Source organism: Aulonocara sp. 'chitande type north' Nkhata Bay, linkage group LG16, assembly GCF_057382095.1.
Source record: "Aulonocara sp. 'chitande type north' Nkhata Bay isolate Kocher_YH1m ecotype deep benthic linkage group LG16, A_spYH_male_GT1.1, whole genome shotgun sequence".
Taxonomy (NCBI): Eukaryota; Metazoa; Chordata; class Actinopteri; order Cichliformes; family Cichlidae; genus Aulonocara; species Aulonocara sp. 'chitande type north' Nkhata Bay.
The window spans coordinates 18,239,825-18,266,030 of NC_141359.1; the positions used below are offsets into that span (position 1 = coordinate 18,239,825).

At 39.4% G+C, this 26,206-nt stretch overlaps 1 protein-coding gene across 17 annotated transcripts in view; it reads right to left on the reverse strand.

Annotated features, from left to right (window-relative positions):
• Positions 1-26,206, reverse strand: part of mycbp2 (MYC binding protein 2) — a 65,408-nt gene that overhangs the window by 38,120 nt on the left and 1,082 nt on the right. For 13 of the 17 annotated variants that reach the window (XM_086265657.1, XM_086265656.1, XM_086265655.1 and 10 more), the window contains exons 2-23: positions 24,439-24,514; positions 17,613-17,828; positions 16,259-16,412; positions 15,862-16,058; positions 14,568-14,810; positions 14,176-14,247; positions 13,873-13,969; positions 13,703-13,776; positions 9,734-9,872; positions 9,437-9,513; positions 8,037-8,241; positions 7,772-7,936; positions 7,470-7,628; positions 7,132-7,336; positions 6,847-6,992; positions 3,589-3,699; positions 3,101-3,205; positions 1,478-1,597; positions 1,287-1,368; positions 921-1,038; positions 399-757; positions 86-258 (exon numbers count right to left, since the gene is read on the reverse strand). In XM_086265657.1, coding sequence (XP_086121783.1) covers positions 86-258; positions 399-757; positions 921-1,038; positions 1,287-1,368; positions 1,478-1,597; positions 3,101-3,205; positions 3,589-3,699; positions 6,847-6,992; positions 7,132-7,336; positions 7,470-7,628; positions 7,772-7,936; positions 8,037-8,241; positions 9,437-9,513; positions 9,734-9,872; positions 13,703-13,776; positions 13,873-13,969; positions 14,176-14,247; positions 14,568-14,810; positions 15,862-16,058; positions 16,259-16,412; positions 17,613-17,828; positions 24,439-24,514 — 3,293 coding nt within the window. The remainder of the gene's footprint in view (positions 1-85; positions 259-398; positions 758-920; positions 1,039-1,286; positions 1,369-1,477; positions 1,598-3,100; positions 3,206-3,588; positions 3,700-6,846; positions 6,993-7,131; positions 7,337-7,469; positions 7,629-7,771; positions 7,937-8,036; positions 8,242-9,436; positions 9,514-9,733; positions 9,873-13,702; positions 13,777-13,872; positions 13,970-14,175; positions 14,248-14,567; positions 14,811-15,861; positions 16,059-16,258; positions 16,413-17,612; positions 17,829-24,438; positions 24,515-26,206) is intronic. The other 4 variants (XM_086265658.1, XM_086265643.1, XM_086265648.1 and 1 more) reach the window with 3 other exon arrangements.

Sequence of the window (26,206 nt, forward strand, 5' to 3'; positions counted from 1 at the left end):
CAATGATTTAATAAAAGGTAATTACAAAAAGATCATAAGGCCCATAAGCAATTTGACACTGTAAATGCCTAGTGTAAAGGATTACCAAGGATGTGTAGGGCTCCATGAGAGCGAGTGGTGGTTGCTTGTGATCCTGACGGTAATGCAAGCTCTGGACTAAGGATGCTACAGCGAGCCTGCAGATCTGTTGCAGAGGGCATCCTGGCATCAGCTATCACTGCATTGTAACACCACATCTCTCTGGTGGCTGGCAAGAACCTAGAAGCAGGAGGAAATAATGACAGGGATTAAACATGCAAGGAATTAGAAATATTTCTGGACTAATGAAAGTGCAGCAAAGAGTTGAGATGAAATCCAGCTTATCCCTTGGTTAACATAAGCATAGACCTCACACTGACCTCCATATAACATCATACACTGGGTCCAGACAGAGGCCAAATCCTTGCAGGTCCTCCTGCTCAGAGTCATTGAAGGTTCTGCAGCTTCCATCCATTTTGTTGATAAGCAAGCATTTAAATGGTGGTGGCTCAGACACAGAGGAGGGCACGAGGCCAATGATGTGTTTGCTGGCAAAGATCTCTGAAGTAGCTAGGACATGGGAGTTGATAAGAGCCTCATCGATTCGCAAGAATGTCTGGTCCCCACTGGCTCCGATCCATGTAGCTTTTCGTCCATATTTGGCACCGATATTGGGCATGGGAGACGGCTTGGCATTCCAGTAGGGCATGTCCAGGATCGGCCGACCAAGCTGCCCTTTCTGGAAAAGCAAGGAGAGTGTTAAGTTTCAGAAACAAAGTGCAAAAGAAATCTGCAGCACTTGCAAAAGCAATCGTGACAGATTAAAACAAAGGTTACATTTGTTACATTTAAAAGATTACTTTTGCATTACGGTAGAATTGCAATAGATTCTGTTTACTCACCGAGAAGCTGCCAAATGTGAAGACCTGCCCATCCACGAGGAGAATAGCTGTGTGGTTACTGCCTGCTGTCACCTGCACACTCGGACCAGGAAGAGCCTGCACCAGAGTTGGAGAGCCCCTAAGCAGGGAAAAAATTAAATGAATTTGTGTGTCCACAAAACTGCAGTTAATGTATGATTGTAATGTAGTTTTCCCTCTTAATACCCATGACATTTGTCTGTTCTGCTATAATTATTTAATGTTTAAATAATACTAGAATATACAGGGATAATTACAGAAACTATTCTACGGCTAACAAATAATTACTTTTACTTGAACATACATCTATCACATTAAAGAAAAAACAAGGTCATCTGACAAGAATACCTGGAGTTGACATCCCCATGTCCGAGCTGCCCGTGCTGACCATACCCAAATGTGTAGACATCTCCATTCTCCATAAGCACCACTGTAAACCAACATGACGATTACTGTACTCTTACTAGTTGCTTTAAACAACTTCTATAATTATCAAGGTAAATCTAACCGAGTGATTGTTATGAGGGAAAAGCACCCACCTGAGTGGTGAAAACCACAGCTGACCTGAACTGCTCGCAGTTCACAGTCAAATCTCACAGCCCCCGGGGGGTAGGTTGTAATTTTGCTAGCATCCTTCTCCCCACGCTCACTGCTACCATCTATAAGGCAAACACTGAAGTCAGCACATTTGAGCACAGAACAGAGAGTGAAGTTTAGTAGCAGCTTTAGACCGCTGAGGTGGAAGCCTCTGCACAATCCTCGAAAAAACAGAGCTGGAGGGAAAAGAGGTCTTAAAAAAAAACGAAAGGAGAAAGGGGGGAGAAAAGGGAAAAAAGAAAAAAAAAACGATAGCAAGTAGTGACACACCGTCATAACAAAGGCTTTTGATAACCAGTTCTGTTATAGCTTACCAACAGTTTTGAAAAAGAATTGAGGGTTTTTTTTGTCTCTTATGAGTTAACAGGAAGTCTGGTTTACCCTGAGCCCTGCAGGAGGTCACAGCTGTGGTGTGTGAGAGGAGGAGGTTGGGATAGAGGAGTGCCATGCATTACAGTGAGTACAGTGACTGAGAATATATTCAGGATTCTTGTTTTTTTGGACCAAAATAAATATTGACTGGCTCATGGTGCCAAAATTAGAGGGGTTAAGAAATTAGTTCATTGTCACTACACTTAATATTAGAGAATAAAAAGAGTGCTCCTAAAATGACATCTTAAGCACATGAAAGCAGTTTTGGAGGTCAAAACCAGGCACTGCCATAATGCCTGTGAAAACCATGAAGAAAAATGCTTATTAGATGCAACCTAAATGACCTACACTTACAAATGCACATCAAACATCAAAGCAAAACAGACTAATAAACCACTCAGTGATTAGTGCCAGTGGGACAAGTTATGCTTCTTATGTCTTTAGATGGCACATATCATTAGTTTTTTGCTTTACATCTGCACACAAAGTGATATATTTGACATTTTTGTAGCCAAATGACATTTTTCTTAATAAAAAAAAAAAAAAAAAAAAAAAAAGGGGGTTCAACAGGTATTTAACAGTCACATTATATTATGTTCTCTGTCCTCCAGGATTATGCTGGTTAGACGAGGGGGGGGGGAAAGAAGCAAGGATCCATCTTCATATCCAGCAGTTGTTTTTCCAAAGGAAAGTGATGTTTTATTCCAAAAAAAAAAAAAAAAAAAAAAAAAAGTTTAAAAACCCACAAAAAACCCCTACAAATATATGGCCATATTCGACTTATTTGATTAATGTCTTAACAATTTCAACACTTGAGTGTCCAAACAATGAGTGTCCAAACAAAGCTTAATGTTAAGATGACACATCTAAGCCATTTCCACGAAATGTTTCACATTTAAAATGTGTCAGACTTGTCAACTGTCAAAGCTTACTCTCCCCAGTGTCTCTGCTTGTAATGCAGTAGCTTTATCTATTTGCTATGGGGGTGACGGTAAATCCAGTTAGGCAATGACATAGCTTTCTACCTTCGTCTTACTAACTGCATCGTACTCCGTGGATGAAAACTTTGAGACCTGGTGAAGATACAAGAGTCCTGCCTTCAAAGAGTGAGAGGAGGTGGGCGGGACAGCCAGATTGGGAGATAAGTCAAAGGGGTGTCTCTGCACCCGTTGAGTTAGTGAAGACCGTAGTACCTTTGTGCTTGTCCCGTTTATGCCTTAGTGCCTGAAGGGGTCTTATTCTGGCTAGGGCCTGCTCACGCTGGTTCATAAAAATGGGACCGGGGAAAACAAGGGGGCCTGGGGGAGAAAGAAACTTTCACATGCATGCACAATGCTCACAAATGGGAAACAACACATGATAATACTACACCACAACCATACACATATGCTAGAAAATGTAAAAATTAAATAAATAAATAAAACTAGAGACACAAGCAAGGGGGAAGTCACCAAGGCACGACACCCAAGCTCACAACAGCACCTGTAAGTACCGGTAACCTGAAACTTGATTATTTATTTATTTATTTTTTTAAAAAGGATGGACATACAATTAAGCCTATTTGTTACATCCATCTCCATAGTCTCTCCTATTTGAAATGTCTATCACAGAAATGTGTCCTTTCTACATCCCAAAACAAACACTTCTTCATTAAAGTTAGTCCCCTAGCTCTGAATCATACCTCTTCCCTCCTCCAACCTATGCCGGCGATTGATCCTCTGTCGTTTCTCCTCCTGGCGGATCTGAATGTGCTCCTCAATGTTGACTCCTGGAGGGGGAGGGACAGGCACAGCTGAAAACAAAAAGGCCGCAGATACAGCCAGCCCAGACAGGATGCAGGAGGAGGAGGGAAGGCAAAGCAGGGCGGAACAAAACAAGACACACATCAATGAATGATGGAGAGACATGATGGAGAAGCAACGACTCTGCACGACACAAGGATTATAACCAAGGATGAGTGACAAGTGCGCAATGTATTCAAGCAAATGCAACAAACATTATGACATGTAGCATAAGCACCATGCCTTCATAAGCTTAGCATACAGTGCTTACATTAAGCCCTGGACAATCTTTCTCAGGTATGTACAGCTAAACATATAGCTGCTACAGTCACATCATCTATATGCATTAAGATTTTAACATGCATATGATTTGTCAGTCTTTGCAGCTTTAAGTCAAATGTAAACAATGCAGGTGGTGTTTAAGCCAAGATGAATATACTGCATGAAGGACAGAGCATAAAGGATAAAAGAAGAGCATATTTTCATGAAGGCGCAACAACCAGCGCAAGTAGCTCTCCAGTTGTTTTACATTTCCCTGACCTTTAAGATGGGGAGTTGTTTAATGATGGACGATGTATCTGATTTCATACTTTGCACAGATTTGGAGATATTGTGATTAAAGCAGGATTCCCATTTACCTGCACTTTAATCTATGACCGATTTCTACTCTTTGATCACCTTCTTATTAAAATGGTTGAGACTTGGTACTATGGATATAGAATGAACAGAACAGAAGTGACTACACATGAATCGCTTTAATCTCAAGTTATTTAAATGTATATCAAATTATAAATAGCACTATTTCTAAGTTGGCAAACAGAGTGCTTCCTCTCTTAAAAACCAAAAGGAACGGCTTTATTATTAATACTGATCCTAAAGTAGAAACAAAAAGGACAACAAAACTGAGTACACTTATTAGGGCTGTTCGATATAACGATATATATCGGATGAGGATATAAAAACGTCTATCGTTTCATTTTACGCTATCGTTTGTTTCGTGGTGTTGCAAATAAACTGTTTACGGCAATATTTTTTCACTGTTTTGATGGTCAGTGTAGTGGCTATATTAATTTCTTAAAGTTCTCTCTTTCTCTTATATTTAATATAACCACAATACTGACGGACAAGCGACTGTTTGTATGTGTTGTTGTTAGCAACAATGATGGTAAAACCATCGCGTGGCTCTGCCGTCCGCTTGTTTATTTTCCACATAAACCTTTCACAATAAAGCTCAAGATCCTGTTGAGACTTTTCAAAATAAACTGAATCACGTGAAAGAGTATGCAGCGTTTACGGATGAGAAGCAAAAAAAAAAAAAAGAGCCGTCAGGTGCTAAAAAATAAACCTTAGACTCAAATGTTAGAACGGGCTTTTCCACGCATCACGCTGTGTAATAAATAATCACAAAGAAAACGGCGGCCATTATAACTTATGACTAAAAATGTATAGTTTCATGCATCTGTTAAAACACTGGACTCCAGGCACATGACGCCCAGCTGGAAACACTTCACGCAAGTCAAGCTGCCCGAGATTTACAGAATTTACAGAAAATGTTAAAATTTTATGATTCATTTCGTCATCGGACGATAGATGTCTTATATCGGGATATGAGATTTTGGTCATATCGCACAGTCCTACTTATGATGTCCACTAAACCCAACTGTATAATCATCAAAATACATAGACCTGTGAACATTGGATCTTTCTCAGTTTGGGATTTATGGGCTTTATCTGTGTTTGCATTATTCCTCAAAAAGTAACCAGAAGCATTAAAAAACAAATAAATAAATAAAGCTACTGCACAATACAGGAAGAATGCAGCTAAACCAAAGCCATAGTATCACTAATGAGAAGAAGCAGTGGTCATCCACTGAGAGCAGACACTATGGATTGTAACTCTGGTCATCAAGAGAGAAAACGAACAATGCGAGGACACTGCATAACACCAGGCTCTATGGATGGTGTCAGAGAAAAAATAAAAACAACAAGCTCCTTGCTATTTGGCAAAAAAAAAAAAAACTACAAGATTAAACTTTGCTAAAGAACGAGAAAAGAAATGCGATGTCTATTGAGAGCACACATTCTTCAGTCAGATGACATCAAGATAAATCTGCTCAGCTCAAATAAGACCACAACTACAACAGTCAATGCAATGACCAGCAGCGAAGCAGTGAGGTGGGAGTGCGATAATAAGGGGCAGCATGAGAGCTAAAGGTCTTGGGGAGAGAACATTTATAGATGGCAACCATAAATGCCTGTGGATATACTAAAATACTGGCTGACAAGATAGCACCCGGTCACCAGAACCCTTCCAGCATAACAACAATTCGAAGCACACTGCCAAAACCACACAAGAGGAGAAACTATCTCGCCTCACTCGAATCCAACAGAACACCTTTGGGGAGTCTTAAAGAGAAAAATGGAGCAACATAACCACTCTAGAAAAGAGCAGCTAAAACTATTTGTCTCTGAAGAGCAGATTTTTCTTTCCAGAAATTTTGTGCAAAGAGCTGTGAAAAGCCATCATTCTAAAAAGTTGAACCTTTTGTTTCATAAAAAAGGAAGAACAACCTTACTGTAAAGCATTTACTGCAAAGTGAATCGTTTGATACTCTAGCAACACTGCACAGGCGTGTACTCACTTCTGTTATGTTGACAGAATTGCAGCCTCTAATTTAGAACTGCCAGACCAGAGGGTAGTGCTGTTATGCACCGCCATCCTCTGTATTTACCACGATTGGATGCCACAGAATAACCACATATACCTCTACTCTCAGCAGTCCATGTAACTTCGTGTTCTCCTGTTTATGCGGGAAATGTTATATCCTGCAGCTTAACAATGCTGCGTGCCACTGTTGCTCTCCCAAATGCAGGTGTAAACCATGCAGAGGACTCAAGGACTTCTTGGAAATGCCGTTTCTCTATTTCTCACTGTGATTGGCAGAGCAATTTCAGAACGATGAGATATGTGGCACACAGAGAGTCCTTTTTTTTTTAATCCTTACTTGAATATTTCATTGCCCACTCCCTTTGCACTTTTACACTCACATGAACCAAAATAGCATGGGCAGTTCTTTGGCTAGCTCCTTGCATTTGTCACTGCGCCAACACGATTAAAATCTGGGCTTTAATATGCTGGAAGATATCATTTAGCATACCTAACAACAGGTCCAATGGAATCATCTCCTTCACAGCGTCAAAGATGCCTCTCTGCCTGGCCTCCTGACCATCGAGCTCCCTGGCACAGGCTTTGCAACAGCCACACGCTGAGCAGCCAGACTCTCCAGATCCACAGCCACAGATACTGGTTCAAAGTAAACAAACAAAACAGATATTCATATCACTTTTTTTTTTTTTTTAATGCAGTTAAAAAGATCCCATCAGTCACGAGTATTTTTTTGGTTCCTAAGAACACAGATGCTGTCCTGACATAAGTCTCTTACCCTCCCGGCACTCTGTCTGGTCGTCCACTACTGACACAACTGGCACCGTAGCCAGTGCAGTCTCCACACACTGTGCAAACCATGCACTGGTCCAATTTCCACTTGTGCATGCCTGGCTGGCACATCATGCTTTTCTCTTCTTTCTCCTCCAACTCATCCTCTAGGTCCTCATCCATGGCTGTGGCCATGTTCTCAACACCAAATGCTACAACAGATATGTCCACAAAAAAAGAAAATCATCAGATCGATCAGAATTTAAAACGGTACTTAAATGGAAAACTCAAATTGAGTGATTTTATTATGTTTATCTGTCTGTGTGTGTTTGTCCATCTTCTTACCTTTTCCTGCCTGGCTCATGGCTCCGGTGTCTCTACCACACTGGCCTTTGTTATTCACCCCAAACGTCCACACTTCACCGTTTTTGGTCAGAACACATGTGTGAGCCTTACCCATGGCAACCTGAGTTACAAAATGACCTTTGAGGTCTGTCACCTGACCTGTAGAGAGGAAAATAATATTGAATATAAAGATTTTAGAGAATGAGCAATTCTTTTGGACACAAATTTTAATTATTGTAGAGCGTTGATTAAACCAGACAAGGGAATGTTGAAATATCTATGCTCCGTTTCTGTCAACTCACAGGTGCTGTCACTGTATATAGCATCTTTGCCAAACATGTAGAGTTCTCCATCCTTGGTGACAATGCTGCTGCTGCCATTGTTGCATGCTGTGTACACGGCTGTCTTGGTCTCCAGTTTGATCATTTTCTTGGGCTTGTACGGCTTGGGCTGTCTACGACTTTTAGCTGAAAAAAAGAACACAACAGACATCACATTTAGCTTCTCAGCCAAGTTGGCTTTCATTCCGGTTTTAACAAGGTGAATGTTTGAAAACAGTCATCTCACTAGATTCTCCATCTTCCCCTTTGCTGGCAGACCCTGTGAAGAATACACTTCCATCTTCAGCCACTAGCAGCGCATGAGAGCCATCATGGCCGACTGAGAACTGGACAATCTTCGGAGATTTCGTAACGGGCAATTCCACCCATTTCCCTGCTGATGGGCCACCCTGTTTTATACCCAGACTCTGGTATTTTCCTGTATAGTAGATCTAAAATAAAACACAAGGAGACTCATTTAAACACATGCAAAAAGACTGAAAACAGTTTGGGTTTTAAAAGAAAATTTAAGATTACAAAATGTTAGTCTGAGGCTCTTATACTAAAGTTTGTTTGTGTGTATGCTGCCAATTCAAATACAAGAGCTTTTAGTCATATATGTAAAAGTCTGGTGTGGTATGCAAAATAATTTTTATGACTCAGATTATCCAGCACTCACTTTGGAAACAACTCCACTACCTCCAGTAGCATTTGAGAGAACAATAGCATGCATTAAGCATACCCAATCTGGGTCATGAGTTAAATGCTTATACTTTCTTATGGATAAAATTCATCTGTTCCCATTGTACCCATCCACTCTTGGTAATATGCAGATAAAAAGCGTTGTGAGTTTAGGTCTCTACACAAAGGAATGTGTAACACACAACTATCCTAGACTGCTATCTACTGCAGAAGAGAAGCACACTGTGCCACACTTACAAAAAATAAAAAGGCACAAACAATCACACACCCAAACCACATTCATAGTTAGCATTCTCATCTTATTATACAAGAGAGTATTGTAAACCTCTGATCACTTAATTACTTGTATCGACAGTTTTGATAACACCTGTTGATTCTACTCTTATATAAATTCAAAAACTATAGGAAGCTTCTCTTCCAGTCTGCCTTGTTGTGCCTCCCTGAAGTTGCTGACATTGTACTGTAGGGCGAGACTCACTGCATAGCTGGCTGAAATACAGGAACGCCAGTTCAGAAGCTTTTTAGCTCAGCCTGCCTATAACCACTAATAAAGGCTGTGTCCTGACAGCACAAAAAAGGCAGACATTAAGACATAAAAACAACTCTGTAATTTTGTATTATTTAAAGATAATTTAGCTAAGAGGGCTAGCAAACATTTCCTAAACATAAAGGTCTGTCTTATTAGGCTTTTGTGCAGCTTGATGTTGGAAAATCTGACTAAGGCTAACTATGTACAGATGTTATAAACTGCAGGAATGTTAAATTGTACGATGGGCTTAATGCAGTCAAACAAGCAGGAACACAACTGAGTCCTTCCCCCACCACAGGTTCACCCTTCAAAGTGCCTGGTCTGTCATTGGCAAGACAAAAGCTCTTAAGCTCAGCAGCTGAAGCGCTTCCAACATTCATTTTTGTTAAACATTTCAGACACGCCACCAGTCTCACCTTTCCTGAGGCAGTTTTCATCAGAGCAAACTCCCTGCCTGCTCCAAGCAATGCTGCCTCTTCATCAAAGCCTGTGCCTGAGAGAAGAACATAGCATTTAGAGCCAAAAACACAAGGGGACAGGATTGGAAGTACTGTGCACCATTTTTTTTAAAAAAAGAATCCCATTAAGTTATGAGCAATTTTTGACACATTTGCAACCTTGCAAACACAAGTATACTGCAGAATGCTTCCAGCAGGTATACAAAAGCATGTGAAGCTTTATTACACATATTATCTGTATTTTGCATCACTTACTGATGATGTGCAGATCCTTCTCGAGGTCAAAAAGAGAGATGCCACAAGCGTGCAGACATTTCCTTGCCAGCTTAAGCTGCAGTTCCTGCTGCAGGGCCGGGTCTGAACTCATAGTATAGATCCGTACTACAAAACCATCCTGCAGGAAAGAACACAGCTTAGCTTCATGGCAAAACACTGCAACAGTGTCACGTATGGTCCAGGCCCATTTAACAAAAGACACTTCTGTTTAGAGAAAATGCATCCCTGCTCCCATCATTACAATGGGTCACACCCAAAGTGAATAACTAATGAACTGCATGAAGAATCAATTACTCATTCATTACAACTTATTAGCTAGTCTGCTGACTTAGCCTCTGGGGATAACGGACAATATTTTGGGGGCTTTTAGTGTGGACATCTAGCCCAAAGCTTCTATCTCAATCTGCTCATCATTGTGTATATTAAAGCACATTCAATCACTCTTTTGCTTTTCATGATAGCTGTTTACATGTATGCAGCCAAAGCCCTCTCAAATAAAGTCAATAGATTTTGGACTACAAACAGAAAACAAAAAGTTTTAGGTGCAAAAAAATCTTGTCCATTCTTCACAGGTTCTACTTATTAATCAACTCAGAATTGTGTTTTATATATAAATTAGTGGAGAGAAGTACTGAAATCCCCTTCAGTGACAATATTAATAGCATGGTGTAGAGCGTGACACGCTGATTGATCACATTGATTCATGGCAGAGCGCAGGACATATGACTATGGCCGTGACGATTTACAGAAAAGAAAACAGTAAAAATGGGAAGACCTCGAGGAAATAATTATAAGATAACAGGGATATAACTGAGGGGTGGATGCTGGGACGTGGGACTATTCTGGTTTTCACTGCGTGGTGATAATGACAGACTCATCTAATGTGCTTTAATTTCCACAGAGCAGAGCATATGGGCCTCAAATCATTAAACTCCAACTATAGGTGGTTTAAGCTGCCAGCTGATCACTATAAATGCATATAGCTTCTGAGCCCCATGCAGTACTCCACCCCCTTTGATTAGTGTAGAAACAGCCTTGCTGCAATGGCAGATATATGGATTTCAGAGACTCCCCTCCCCCACTCACATTACAGAGTGCTTATGCAGATAACTGCTTGAGAGAGTAAGCTCTCCAGAGAATACCCACATGTGGTGCCATTTGCCTCACTGCCACACACACACATATACACAACACACACAAACACAGCTGGACCCCCTGTACGGCACAGCTGGTGATCAGCTGAGAGTCTTTTTGGAGTGAGGGAGGGACAGATGCCTCACTGGTCCAGTCAAGTTGAAAAGTTAACCTCATTTTAACTAACAAAAGGAAACGAAGCAGATAGCACTGTTAAGAAGGTAAGGATGTCATTGCACAAGTGCGTGTAAAAATGATTTGTCACTATGAGAATTCATACCAGCTGGTATGAAGTGGCCATCTTTCCCCATTCAATTCAAGTTTGACAATTCAAAAGAGAAGCAAAACAATTCTTTGTATAGCCCTTTTTCCATTTTTACCTACTTGGGGCGGCTTGGTACGGACTGACACAGGTTTTAAGGTTTTCCATTAAGTGGTAATATCTGGTAGGTACCAGTAGGGCTGCTCAATTAATCGAATTTTAATCACGATTACGATCTGGGCTTTCAACGATCATTAAAAATGACTGAGCCGATTATTAGCCCCTCCCTCATTTATCCGCGACACCTTAAAGGCCGTCTGTGAAAATATTGTCGGGCATAAACCGGTCCATGGCGCAAAAAAGGTTGGAGACCGCTGATTAAGAGGACCCGAGGGAAGCTCGGAAAGCTAAGCAGAAGTTATTTGGAGAGGAGAGTGACTGCCGTTGGTTGAAAAGAGAGTTTAAAAAAAAAAAAAAAAAACTTCAGTGGTGTTGCACACCATTTTATATTATTTTTTTAAAAGTCATTGTTAACCCTTTAAAGCCGGTCAGAGCAGCACGCTCCGTTTTGCGTAACTATTTTTAAATCCCTGTAGAACCTGAACCGTGTAAGCTAGCGCAATAATTTGTTTTGCATATGAAACCGGAGGAGTTGTACTTACATCTGATGCCATCAGCTTGTCCTCGGTCACGGTTTCGTTCCACATATAGCTTTGCAAAAATTGCATAAAAAGCGCTTGCAGGAACAAAAACATAATATTCCAGAAACACGCTTTGCCGTTACTATCAGCTGTTCGTAACACTTACCACAGTGAAATGATGCACATGCTGTTTTCTTTGCAAATTTGCATCGTAGGATTGTTTTTTGTTTTTCCTGCAGTATATAAAAATTGCTGTATCTCCAAAATAAAACTATGAAGACACTCAAAATAAATTTCCTGTGGTGGGAAACTATTTTTTTGCAACTTTATTGTATTTAAAGTTTTGAGGGATAAACCTCTTAAATTTCTCCAAGTAGAAATATATGTAAACAAAACAAAAACGATTTTCAATTTTTTTTGTAGTTTATTGCACTTTTTTGCAATTTATGTAATTACTATGGACTTAATGCATACATATTATTAAAATATGGGCTATAACAGTTGTATTGATGTATAGCAACTTGAAATGCTCCCACAAATGGCACTACAGCATGTAAAAAAAAAATAATAATATAAGCTCTGGTGGACTTGGTTCTATGGTAGGTCTTAAAGGGTTAAATAAATATCGTCAAATAATCGTGATCTCAATTTCAGTGAAAATAATCGTGATTATCATTTTTGCCATAATCGAGCAGCCCTAGGTACCAGGTACTTTTTTTAGTACCTGAAAGCGATCCGAAAATGTGACGTCAGACTGATCAGCACATCTACCATTGCCTTGATGTCTGCTTTTGTTGTAGCGTTCATGTCACATACAAATTATGTCACGGGATGCTTGGCTGTGTTGTTATAACGACCCCACACACTTAGGTTGTACTCTATTGCAATGGAAAACACACTGAGCCGATCCAAGTAGGTACTAATGGAAGACGTGCTTTTCTGAGCGAATCAGCGACTTGTTTTTTGAATCTGGGAACTTCATGGTCCAAGCGTGGTACTCCACTGGTAATCCATAGATGCTATGCAGAGCAAACCAAACAACATATACCGTCCACAGCAGCCACCGTTTTTTTGCTTCTCTTAATGTATTCTTGATATCTGATCGCACGCCATAGCGAACACTGCTGTTTTTCCGTTTGCAAATGTTTCAACTAATTTTCAGTCAGCCTACATATAGCATCCTCACTGCTGGCCTCTGCATTGGTTGAATTCCTTAATCCTGCTTTCTGCAGAGCCTAAAAGCTATGCAAATGGCTATAAATGCAGGGCCATAAATCCAGCAGTTGCTTCTGTTGTCAACAGCAAGTTTCTTGATGCTTCCTGTGTAGTCATCAGATGAGTAGGGCAAGACTTCCTGTTCCATCTGCCAGTCACCGTTAATGAAAGCAGATAACTTTCAAAGGCTTAAAGCTAAATCGTTGTTTGACAGATGATTTCACAACTGCATTTAGGCGAAATACGCTGCCTCTCTGCCTTGCCATGTTAATGGACAATCTAAGCCTGTTCAAACATGATTTGTCTATTGACCATGGACTATAAGCAAACTACAAATGGAAACCAGATAGCTTCCTGCACCGAAAGCCTTTTACCTTGCCTATAGATTTATATTAATGTGAATAAATTTGCAACTATCTTAATTCAAAATTCAAAACTACAATTTCATTAGAATTAAAAAGAAAGTGGGTGCATAATAAAGCCAGCTCTCTCCCCTGTGTTTACAGCAGACTCAGCAGTACAGATGCACAGCTAGCTTCTTCAGGGTTTAGTTAAACATGCAGGAAAAACATATATTTTGCATACTGAATCAGTTTCAGTTTAAGTTCACCACATTCTTCTAAGAGTCTAAAAAAGATGAAGTGTGTTACTGTAAAACTGAATACTGATGGGCTTTAGCAGGAACACTAAACTTACATCTTTGCAGGCTGCAATCTGGTTAATATATTCTCCATCAGTGAAGATGATGTTCTGTCCATCTGAATGCTGACCTGCAAAATTCAATGTGATGGTTAATATACCTGATATTTTGTTCACTGAAAATTTAATGCCTAATTGAGGTGTTTAAATACAAGTCAATAAATCACCTGGCATTGCAACCGTCCCCTCATGCTCCAGAGTCTCAGGGTTGATCTTCAGGGCCGACATACTGTGGTTACTTGTGTCCCGATACAACAAATACCCCTGAAGACAAAACACAGATGATCAATGAAGTCAATGACTAGCTCCAATCGTGTTTATATACACACACACACGTGTATACGTACATATATACACACACATGTGTATATAAATACGTACATACACGTACACATATTTCAACGTTTTCTTTATTCTTATTCAACAAAATGTAAGAAAAATGTATACATGTCAATATTTGCATTACTCACCTGAGCAAAGCCCAGCCAGGATCTTTTCTCCTTTCGGTTTCTGATTCGAGACGTGGAGTTGTACACGTGGCCCTGTGAGGAATTGAATACACACGAGAAGACAAAAACTAACAGTTACAAGCCTTAAATAAAGTCATACAAAACAAAAAAGGTTTATTTGATGAATAATGAAAATGATCTTAATTTTCACTTTTAAAGCACTGCTGTAAAAAAGTTGGAAGAAAAACCATGTTGCTCCAAACAAATTTTTTTTCCATAAACTGGGTATTTTTAAAAAAATAAAACATTTTGAAGTTTTTTGAAGCCAAGTCATTTTCTGACGCTGCAGAAAGCTTTTGAAAAATTCAAGCAATATAACTGCACAAAGCTGATATGCAGCTCTTGCTACGCACCCTGACAGTGCCGCTGTATCCAGAGCCCACTTTGTAGAGTCCATCCTTGCAGAGCAAATACAGGAAGGAACCATCAGTCTGCAGGAGGCAGCGCTCATCTTCATCAATGGTCACCTCCTTCAGGACCCACTTGTTCATCAAGGCTGCACGTTTGATGCCATTTCCAAACCAATCCTGGATCTGAATCTTTCCCACCAGAACAGCCTGTACACTCCTCTGTAACGCGTTCAGTATGGTGGGAACCTGGTGAGATTTAGGAAGACAAGAAGGAAAACTTGCAGTTTCCTGTACATTTTTTTGTCTGTGGCATTTTCACACAATCTCCCATGGCAGCCATTACACATACTTCTGATCTTACTGTTAACACAAAAGCAAACAAACACAAAAGAAAAAAAGAAACGGAACATAGACAGGCGCAGACCCACATTTCCCAAAAAGCCTGACTGCCATTGTGATGATTCATAATCCAGTTAATACATAAAAGATAAGCAAAGAAGGGGAAAAAACAAATACAAACACAGCCCAGTGTTTATATAGGATAAAATGTGTGAGCTTACAAGTCCCCGCTATGCCACAATCACATGTGGAAATTGCATCCAAATGCAGAAAAAGGAGAAGTATGTTTTCAGTCACAAACCCTTTCCACTTATTAGCACTTGCTGTTCAACTTGGCAAAGAATTCGAAAGAACAGCTTGGTATAGAGCAGAGGAAATAAAAAAAACATTGCAAAAGACAAGCTATGGACAGAAGCAAACAGAAGAATGACTAATTGGCGGAAGAATGCAGTCAGGGTAAAATAATCAAACCGGAGATCAGAGCAGCCTGACATTTTCCAAAACTCAATTTGTGCTGTCCAGACACTGCCCTGAGACTCCCTGCACTGAGAAACGCATGGAGCCAGGTTCCTTTATCCACTTCAGCATGCACTTTGGTAATCAAAAACATGTTTACCAATATGGAGCACATGAGAGAAGGGTTACATGTTCTGGTGGAAAATGTTTAGAAACTGAAAAGATCATATTCAACGGATTCCAGCTTGTGCTTAACCAAAGAGGATCACATAAATGTCTACTTCCAAGACATCTGACTGAGATTTAAACAGATAATCATTTAAATATTGTGAAATCTCAGAATGTACTTGTTCTAGAAACGCATAACAAAAAAGTACAAAGACTAGGGTGGACTGACACTCTTCTTACATTGTCTTTGATTTCGAAAATGAATCATAGACATGTAAAAAGAGTTAAGACACACATGTACAATCAGTCAAATTTGTTTGAATTAGTTGCTTACCTGTATTGTCTGGCAGGCATGACTGCCATTATTTGTAAGAATGGCAGAAACTGCCTGGAGGATCTTCCCCGTGTCTCCCCAGGCCACCACCAGACTGAAGAGGCAGGCACAGGACAGCGCAGTGATGGCCTGTCCCGTTGGGTCATTGGGTCCTGTGCTCCGAACCGTGGTCTCCAACAACAACTGGAAAAGAGACTCTGGCAAAGCAAAAGAAATGGTTGGAAGGTTGGCCATTTGAGGAAACAATTAAAGTGTAATATGTAAAGATGGCTGAACAAAGTAATAACGACAAACGTTATATATTTGGTAGATTCAACATAAAAATAAGCATTTTATACTTCAAATACAATATGCTAATTACATTGGAATGCATTAGACAGTACACATACTGCTTTACCTAACACATCAGGTGGCTCAGTCTGGAAGCCCTCAGGCTGTTGTCCCTGCAGCATGTCCAGCAAGGCCTGCAGGCTACGCAGGCACAGCAGAGGGTGAGAGAACCGAGTCTCTTTTATCAGCTCAAAAACCCCACACAGGCCAATGCCAATGATCTGCAGATGCACCAAAGGAACACGGTTTCTATGAGCTAATCAACAACGCACTCCAAGTTAAATTGCTTTCTTTTATATATTTTAAAACAAACAGATGAGCATGCCCTAAAAGGTTTGAAGTGGATGTTTACAGTCAATGCCACTACATCTGATCAGGGCCCCACAGCATGCAGAGGACTACGAAGGACTTAGATTTTGTATAATGACAGACCTACTTGGCTATGTGGAGAAGAGTGGAAGGCATTCAGCATTCCCCTCTCAGAATTGCTTGTTAGTGAATCACATAATGATTCAAATGTCCTTTCATGTCTCATTGAAGAACTTGTTTTGTGAAAGCTTAAAATCAGTGTAACGAATATAGTATAATGGATTTTTTTTTTTTAATGTACAGGAGGATACAAATGGCACAGCACGAAAAAATAATGGAAAATTGCAAAACACATAATATTTTTAAAAAGACTTTCAAGATTTTTGTAGCTGAGACTTCACTGACGCTTACGATCACAGTGTTTGTTAGCCACTGTTATTGAGCTAAAATTAAAGATCAAATTGGCAAATATATCAATACCAATCATTTCATAGGTATCAGTGATAAAACAACATTTATCTTAACAAAACTGATTAGTCAGGATTATTTTTAAACAATGAAGTGTGAAACAAAGAGTGAAAGATCACTAGATCGGGACCAGAAGGAGACAAATCCCTGAGAGGATTGCATCGTGATGGGGATCTGGTTTTTAAAAATAAATAAAAATAATAGCAATAAAAAAAAAAGTCAAATCCAAAAATGCTGTGAACGAGGGAACAGCAGCACTCAGTATTCATAAGATGCAAGTATTTTCATTGAGCAAAAATTTTCTGTCATGCAGATTTAGAAAGCTAATTTAGACAGTTTTATTAGAAATCAAACTGTAAAATTTGCTCCCAGGTGTAAATGTCAGCCCGGCAACAGCAGGGGCACAGAGTGAATTTATTTTTCTAACAGGCACACGGAGAAAAGGACATAGTTGGGGAAGCCTCACAGGATTTGGGGTGGGGGTTGTTTGAAATCTCTGGTAACACAAACCTCAATTATGACAATAAAAACAATAAGCCCTAAAGGATCTCACAGATCCATCAAAAGAATACGCTGGCTCGCTTTAGTAGGAAGTGCAGCTAACAACAACATAAGCAGCTGATATTGCTCTTCCTTGCTTGTACCTTTGGCAGCTTCACGGCTGGTTCGCGGTACTCCTCCTCCTCCTCGCTGTCTGAGTCGCCGCTCTGTACCGAGCTCCTGGAGGCCAGCGCCAGGGAGGCCTCTCTTTGCTGCCAGTCCAGCACACAGTGCCGCACGTTGCAGTAGACATTGAATGCAGAAGGGTTGCTGTGTAGCTTGATGTCTGGCACGCAGAGTGCTCCATCTAGACTCTCGGCCTGTGTGGAAACAAGAGTGAGGAGGGTCGGTTAGAAAATCCTCATTATAAACCACATTTATAAACTGTAACATCAATATTTATAGTAAAATTCAATACACTTTGGTACAGTAAAATAACTGCTGTACATTGACAAGTAGGTAATCCATTCCTCCTTTGTGTACCTCATGACTCAGTTACTTTAGAAGGAATTTAATTTGGCCCACTGACGATACCCTCCCCACTTCTAAAGCACATTGCCTACTGACCACAACAAATGAGGTAAGAATCCCTCAGAGAAAATCTCCCGAAATCTACACCTCAGGGACTCTGTGCAGATGTTTTCTGTTACATGCAAGTTGAAACAAAATTATATAACCAAAATAAATTGGGAGTGTAAGACGTCTGCTGAACACCATATTTACACGGTTAGTTCCATCACTGTCCTCTCACGTGGTGACTGTGAAAATAAAGAACTCTTCATTCTGCTTCAGACTCCTAAGGACACTTGCTTTGTACAGACTAGGCGAGCGTTTCCCAATTTCAAGAACCGCTCAAGACCATTTTCGCGGTTGCAAAATTAATTACACAATATTCTGAATAAACAGTGCGCAAACGTGTCCTTTAGTCCACTTAGTTCGAGCTGAACTTAAAAGTTAAACTGAAAAAATGCTTAAGGATGTCTTTGCAACAAAAAATGTGGTGAAATTAAAGTTTTAAAAGGCACTCAAGAGAAAATAAGCTGGCATGGCCAAGTTATTTCTAAAAAAATAAATAAAAAAATATTAATAAACGTAAATCATCACTGTTGTGCAGTGAGGTGAGAAATTTATAGCAGATAATTCTTCAATTAAAAATATTTTTAAAAATCCTCATTATGTTACACAATTACAATTAAAAGGTTCAATTATTAACACTGAACAGGCAAACAGTCTACAATCTCTACCCATGCCTACTGGGATTAGAAACAAAAAGACATTTTAGAGAAGTCTTGCTGATGGTGCCTCTTGCATGTTGTTTAATTGTGTTACACTAAGTGCTGTTTGTAATATCAAGTCAGCCATCACTGATGTAAACGAGTTTGACCAGTCAACAGGGAGAATTTGCATCCTAATCATTACATCAAAGATTAAGGACTCCAATCCAAATAATCACTGGAGAAACTACAGCTCACAGAGAAACTTGATAAACTAACTGATAAGCTTTCACCATCCCACCAAGCAAAGCATTTTGATCTACAGTCCTGAGGCAACCTCTAGAGAATCACATTGATCGATTGTCCCTCTCTCCCAGTGTTGCACTTTTGGCATCACCGTCACAGAGGGTGATGTCATCTATTTGGGAAGAAAGGTCATTCATTTTCAGCTCAAATCAGCCTCCAGCCCTCATCTAACACTTATGTCTCCTGCTTTCCTACCTAGCCTCTTGTGACCAAGTGACTGTGCAGTATTTACAAAGGAGCACATTGTCTGCACGGAGCACTTAAAGCCTTTTTGAACACAGAAGACTGTAACAACCCATGAAGCAAGGAAAATATGATTTCTGAGGAGATAAAGTAAAAACCGAAGGGTAAGGTACATCAAAATCCTGCAAGCTGAAGCTGTGGGTTTAATGCAAGAAGCTCAGCAGTTTTGGCCCGTCTCTACAAGAACTGGATACCAAGACATTTATTGTTTGATTAATATTTATACAATTTTTTTTGTGTCTTGCTTCCAAACCGTTCAAGCTTCAACCCTATATTGATAAGCATGAAGACATTATTAGACTAGATGGTCATCTGATTAAATGTAATTCAAAGATTTGGAGTTAATGCTAGATAAAAGAAACCAAAATCTTTAGTGCAAAGAGGTACTTAAATTACAACATAAAGTCGTACCTACGGTTTGTTACTTTATAAATGTTCTTAAATACAAAAAAGAAGGGGAAAAAAAAAATCTGGTTATATCATGTATCAATTATGTGAATAAAAATGATTTATATGATCAAAACAATACGTTCTGATCGCTATAGACATGTCTCCATCTACATAAAGCAATTGCAGTAGCTTTTATTTAATTTTTAACTGTTACTTCTGCAGCTCATCTCTGTATGACAGCACTAGGCTTTGAGACATATTTGAAGTAGCAGCCAAACTCAATATTGTGGGTTCACATGCAGCACACTTCACCAAAATAGCTTTTTACACCATCACTACAAGAGCCGCAGCAGTATAATGATAAATTAAATTTTTCAGGAGCATTACTCATCATTTCATGCCATTTGAGAGAGCAGTGTGGAGAGCACCATCATGGAGAGTGGTATAGAATTTCCATATATGTTTGCAATACATTAGCAGTCCTAAGCTACTGCAACCAACCCTTTACTGAGCAACAAGAAGTCATGGACCACAGATGAAAGATAAATTGAAGACAAGATATCCTGACTTTTAGTCCATAGCATCATGAATTGCCTAACAGATGTACTCTAAAACAAGTTCAAACCAAACCCCAGTCAGCCTAGCAACTGTCTGTTTTAACTCAAGCTTTTTAACTCAAGAATCTGTACGTGCTAAAAGGTGGCCTTTGATGTAGCATTTGATCAGAAAGACAGAAAAAATAAAATAAGCTGTGAATTTTAAACCAGCTTATGTGTCCACCATCAGTTACCATGGTGATCTAGCCAGATTAAGTGAGAGCTATCTTCAGCTACTTCCAACAATGTAAACTCTAACATGAAGTTCAGCATACCTTGCTAACCCATTAATCAGGTTTTATACCATGTCCCTGGTCTTTTGACAGATCACCTCTGTCTGCTAGACATCCAAGCCTACCTACCAGTGATTTACATTTGTGATTAGGGTGAAATGTCTCAATCAGCGATTTATGCAGGACGCATTAACAAAAGAAATATCAACTCTCTAGGACTGCACTAACTTTATAATCAGACAGAGGTGCCTCCACTACACATGTTAAATTGAATGCGTGGTGCTATACTTGCTGATCATTGTCATCATGTTTTCTGGCTTTGTCCTGCAGTTTCTTCCTATTGGTTGCACATAGTATCATAAATAAGATCAATCATCAGCTCAAAGAGCATCTTTGATTTGAGGTATTTAGTTCTGTCAGCACATTCCCCAAAGAAGGAAATGAGCAATGACGCTTCAGCCTACAATATTTATTAAAAATAAAAATAAAAATGAATTTGCAGAATTGCTTTTGTTCAATTTTGAGGAAGTCAAACAGGAAATCTCTAGATAGACTTTCTACAAAAATCTGTGATTAAGATTGATATAGACTTTTTTGTAATAAACAGATCAGTGATGGGAAACAGCCTCAAAATTCAACATTTAAAGAACTTTGCTATAATTATATTTATGATGATATAGAAAATACTGGACAAGATTTTATCGATTACTGAAGCTTGCACGGCAGTAGCATTTATTAGTCCAAATGAAATGAAGGCCATCTTCCAGCCTTCTTTTCCAATGAGCCACTGTCATTGAGGACAGAGTACCTCATTCAAAATGTGAATCTACTGCTTCAAAGTGCCAGCAGCATTACAGAGAAATAGTAGTGACACAGCATTATATGCAGTGTCACAGAATAAGTCAAATGTAATGTAGGCACAAAAGTAGTAAGATAGCATCTTAACATTTTATTTTAACCATGACTAAAGCGACATCTCCTTGTAACCATTCAAGAACTGCGCAATACTGTCACATATTAAAACTGACAAATATTTTCCACCTGGTTTTTTCTTGGTTCCAGCTTTTAATTGCTAAAGCCCTCCTTTTCCACCACACAACCATGTCATTAGTTTCCATCCACGTTTGCTCTTCCTTTTGACAGGAGCGCTCCAGCAACGCTTGATTGAGTCACTAGTTTACTTTTAGGTCAATCACCAGTTCATCCCCCCTTTTACATCCCTTCAGAGCCTGGATATACTGAACTGTGTGTTTTTGACTTAAGTGGTCAAACAAGTTTGTTGTTTTCACCTTTAGCTAGAAAAGCTTTATTGTATATTTGGCAAAATACTGCGCTTTATTGAAGGGCATGCCTTCTTTTTTCTTTTTAGGTACTAAATTGTCACTCGAGGTTGATGCACTGCTCTCATTCTCAGACATGTCTGGGATTGTGTTGTCATCCTGCCTAGGGAATTATTACTTTGCTCTGATAACACCTTATAACCTCCTTTGTTTTTAACCAGTATTAACCCAAATAATATGGCCCAGCTACCCACACCTACTGGTGACATTTGATCACTTCCTTTCCATTTTGATACTTTATGCACATTAATGTGCTGTGGTATTTATTTCTTCTTCGTTTGTTGAAATGCGTGCAGAAACAGAGACACTATTGATTATATTTGCCACGTCATTCGTCAAAATTATTTCACATTTCCCATGTATCAAAACATTCATACAGCTACAATGTCAAAAAGTAGTTCAAATACAGGAAGTGGTCACATTTATTTAGTGCGGCAACTAAAGTACATGCAATTGAGGACTGGGACAAACACATTAACTCTCAACAGTCCCCAGACTTTATTTCCTTCACATTTATTTATTCATTCATTCATTCATTTTTTAAATGAATTCAATCCAGGTTTTAGATGCCTAACCTTCCCCAGCACTTGCATTATTTCACAAACCACCTGAGAAAGCTGGAAATAGTTTGCAGATGCAACGGTCTGAATATTCTGAACTGGAAATGTGCTCTTTATGGACATTTCCAAACTGTATCTCGCAAGTGCAGAATAGTTGTATATGAATATAACCTTAGGATATATTATTTAGATGTGATGTTTTAGGCATTCCTTTCTTTGAAATCATTAAAGTATTACTTACACAAAAAAAGAACTGTTGCAAGAACACTACATCACCTGTGGTGTGTGACACAGGTAGGGGAGTTCCTAGTGTACAAAGACAGCATCACATTATCTGCCATAGCATGACTAATTTAGAAAGCCCTCACATCTCTTAAATCCACTGAATGAAATGTCTCATGCTCACTGCCCGTGTTTGTCTTTAATAAGACATTAATATACAAGTTTGACAGTATTCGTTTCAATGTATTACTTTGCACGATTATGTTGGTATTATAATGACAGTTTTTCTAAATGGCACAGAAAACACATTTCACTTTACACAAGACATTACATCATCCTCTTCATTAGGATGATAAGTGTTTATGCTCTGGCTTTATGCTCACTCTACTTTCACGTTTGTAAGCACAGAAGCAGACAGGGAGGGGGGAGAGAAAAGCTTTCAAACCACGCTCTTGTCTGACTACACGAGTGTCAGAGGCGTGAAAGAGCAAGAGTGAGCACAACACATACAAATAGAGCACGACTGCCAGAGTAAGAGCCCACATTTTTATGCCTCCCTGCCAGCCAGCCTTGCCTACCACACAGAATATCTTATAGCGTTGTGAGCAATTCAACCTGAGCTGACTCGGCCACTCTACGCCGGATTGCTTGTCTGGAACACTTGTGGAGAAAGATGACGAAAGAAGTCCGAGTAAAGCCTCTTTTCTCTTCTGCTATTATCATGTTAATCTCTGTTGCTTATGCCTGTAAGCTCCTCAAAAACACAATTTTTTAAAAAAGTCTAAGAAATATACAAGAAATCATGAAAGGAGACCAAGCTATCAAACACGAGAAAAAATTAATTAAAAAAAAAAAAAAATAACATGAGACATAATCAAAGGTGACTGTGCTTATTGCAGATTTTGTTATTAGGTCTCACTGAGTTTCACACCTTTTTTTTTTTTTTTAAGGAGTGACCTGGCCAAGAGGGCAGCAAAAATTGTTACAAACAAAAACCACAAAAACCAAGAGTTGGACAACTTTACAACTGCGTGAAGAAAATGCAGTTTTTATGCAATAAAAAGTTAACTTAAGTCGAGTTAACTGGGACTGAACAGCACCAAAGGCAGACTGCAGGAACTCATGGTTTTGTAGGACAAAAAAAGATGAGCAGTCCAAGGTCAAAATGTATAAATCTTAGGATTTGTTAACAAATGCTGGCCCTGCAAGGTCTCCACCTGAAAGAGAAACACAACAGCATCATCTGATGCAGGCTAGAATCCCTCTTTGGAAGGAGGAGACTGAAGCAGGAAACAGTTGCCGTGGAGATGTGGAACACATTAGGTTGCTCGGCAACAGGCCATCATGAACAAGTCAGAGCCACTCCCATGTGTCTCTCATTCCGCCTATCCACCACGTCAGCTTCTTGTGTGGACGGGCTTACTGACGCCCGATCGGCCCCGACTTAACGAAAAACAATGTTTGTGCCAAATACCCTCCAGACAACACAGGAGCTAATCTCGCCTTTAATCTCATCCTTAATCTGTTCAATTCGTTCAATAGAGTCAAGCCAGCTAAAAAGACATACCAACACATTTGCAAACATGGCAGTTACGAAATAAAACTGATGTTTTCATTCACACGAGGAGAGAAATTTAAATACATAAAGTATGTGTTATGCTTATTAAATATTTTAAGGAGCACTGAGAGGGTTATGAGTGATTATTTCCTACTACTTTTTACAGAGTAGTAGCAATGTGAATTAAGGATTTACAAGTACAGCAAAGGTTGTCCAAGTCAAAGTTTAATATTGCCTAACAGCTTTTAGACATTGAAGTGCCTCTTACCTTTGTTCTTGATTTGACTTTTGACTTGACCTTCTGTCGCCTTTTAAGTTTCTTCTTACTCAATGCCTTCTTTCCCCTGGAAGCAAACAGTGATCCGTTAGTTTTGCAAAACTGTGCTCTTTTTAAGCAAAAACTCTGGACTTCTTGTTAACATTCAAACGATGTAGAAGCTTGCTCAAGCTATCATCCAAAGGTGGAAGTGTAAAAATGAAATGTGCACAACTGGATCACTTTATTTTTAAAGCAAAGGTCAACATTGTACTTAAAGAGACAGCACATAGTAACACTTCAGACATGAGGGAAGGTAAACAATTCTTCTTCATGCAAGGTTTCAAACTATTTCAATGTCAAAATCTTAAATTCTTTCTAACGTCCCACACAACTGTGTCGATTTCATTTTTGTTTCACTCTGCAGAGCGAGCAAAGAGATCTATAAGCACAGTTCATCTTGCTTAACCGCCATAAGTGCATCAGGAAATTCACATTCACTGTTGCCTCTCATATCAAACCTTCCCAAAATAGGCACTAGTTTGTTTCTGCAGAAATTCCCCTTTGATGCCTTTGAGCTGTCACTGAAATCTGTTTTGCAGTGACTTTTTGTGGCCAGTCTCTCTTACAAATCCACCTGTCAATAAGATGTAATACGAAGCTAGAAATAGAAACGCCACTAAAATTAGTCACCACAGTTACTCACTACAAAAAAGCATAAAATATTTACAGGTTTTAAGTGTCCTATTTTTTTTTTTTTTTTACTTAATAGCATAGCTGAATATTGCTTTCCAGCACCATACAAATAGCACGATATCAGGTCTCAATCAAGGCTGATCCAGATACTCCTTTTTAGCAACTTTCTCCAAAGAGCTTCCAAAACAGGCCAACTGAGCATGCCTATGACTTTTTAAATAAGCAACTTCTTAAATAAGCACTTTTTAAATAAACATCTGGTGGCAGATGTTAGTTGAAAAGGACATGAGCAACCAACTAGACAGACTGAGGATTTTCTTCTGCCTGCTCCTTCATATACACCAATTAATTCAACATTTGTTTATAAAAACAGAGTAGCGTTCAGCATTATGTTGGTCCTTGGTTAAAGCAACCATTGTACACACTGAGAACAGCAATTGGATTTGTGAGGGGAGGATGCAGCGATGATCCAGCTATTCAGTCTACAACCTGACTTACTAGAATGACGTAAGTGTATTACCCGCTTATGCTAGAACAGCAAATGAGTTCAGCAAATTCCCCACACATCCTCACCCAAACACGGCTCACGTTTCAAACAAGTGTGAGCACAGTAGCAATAAGCAGTTAATGTTTTGTGTTTGTTTCTTTATTTGTTTGTCGTTTATTTTTTAAATACACAGCAAGCCAAAGTCAGCCTCGTGACTTTTTTTCCTCTCCCTTTAACCGGTTTAAGTTAAGATAACCTGGTGAAAGGTCGGATGCTCCCAATAGCTAGCTCACAATGACGCCGTTGGGCCTAATTAGACACACAACACCACAACTTGGCCGGTGACAATGAAGTAAAATGACAGTTTAATAAATAAATACATAAGTAAACAAATATATTACACAAGTGGGGCGCATGTTTGCATTTAGCCGGATCGCACCTCACTCAAAACATCACAAACTACTCCCATGACAGCTAGCCGGCTAGCTCGTTTTGGACGCGAACCCACCCCACAGAGAGGTTTTTCGCTAGTGGACATGTCTCGAGTAGAAAAAGCTTGCGTTTTAGTCACAGTGTGTCAGTTCATAGCCGAAGCAG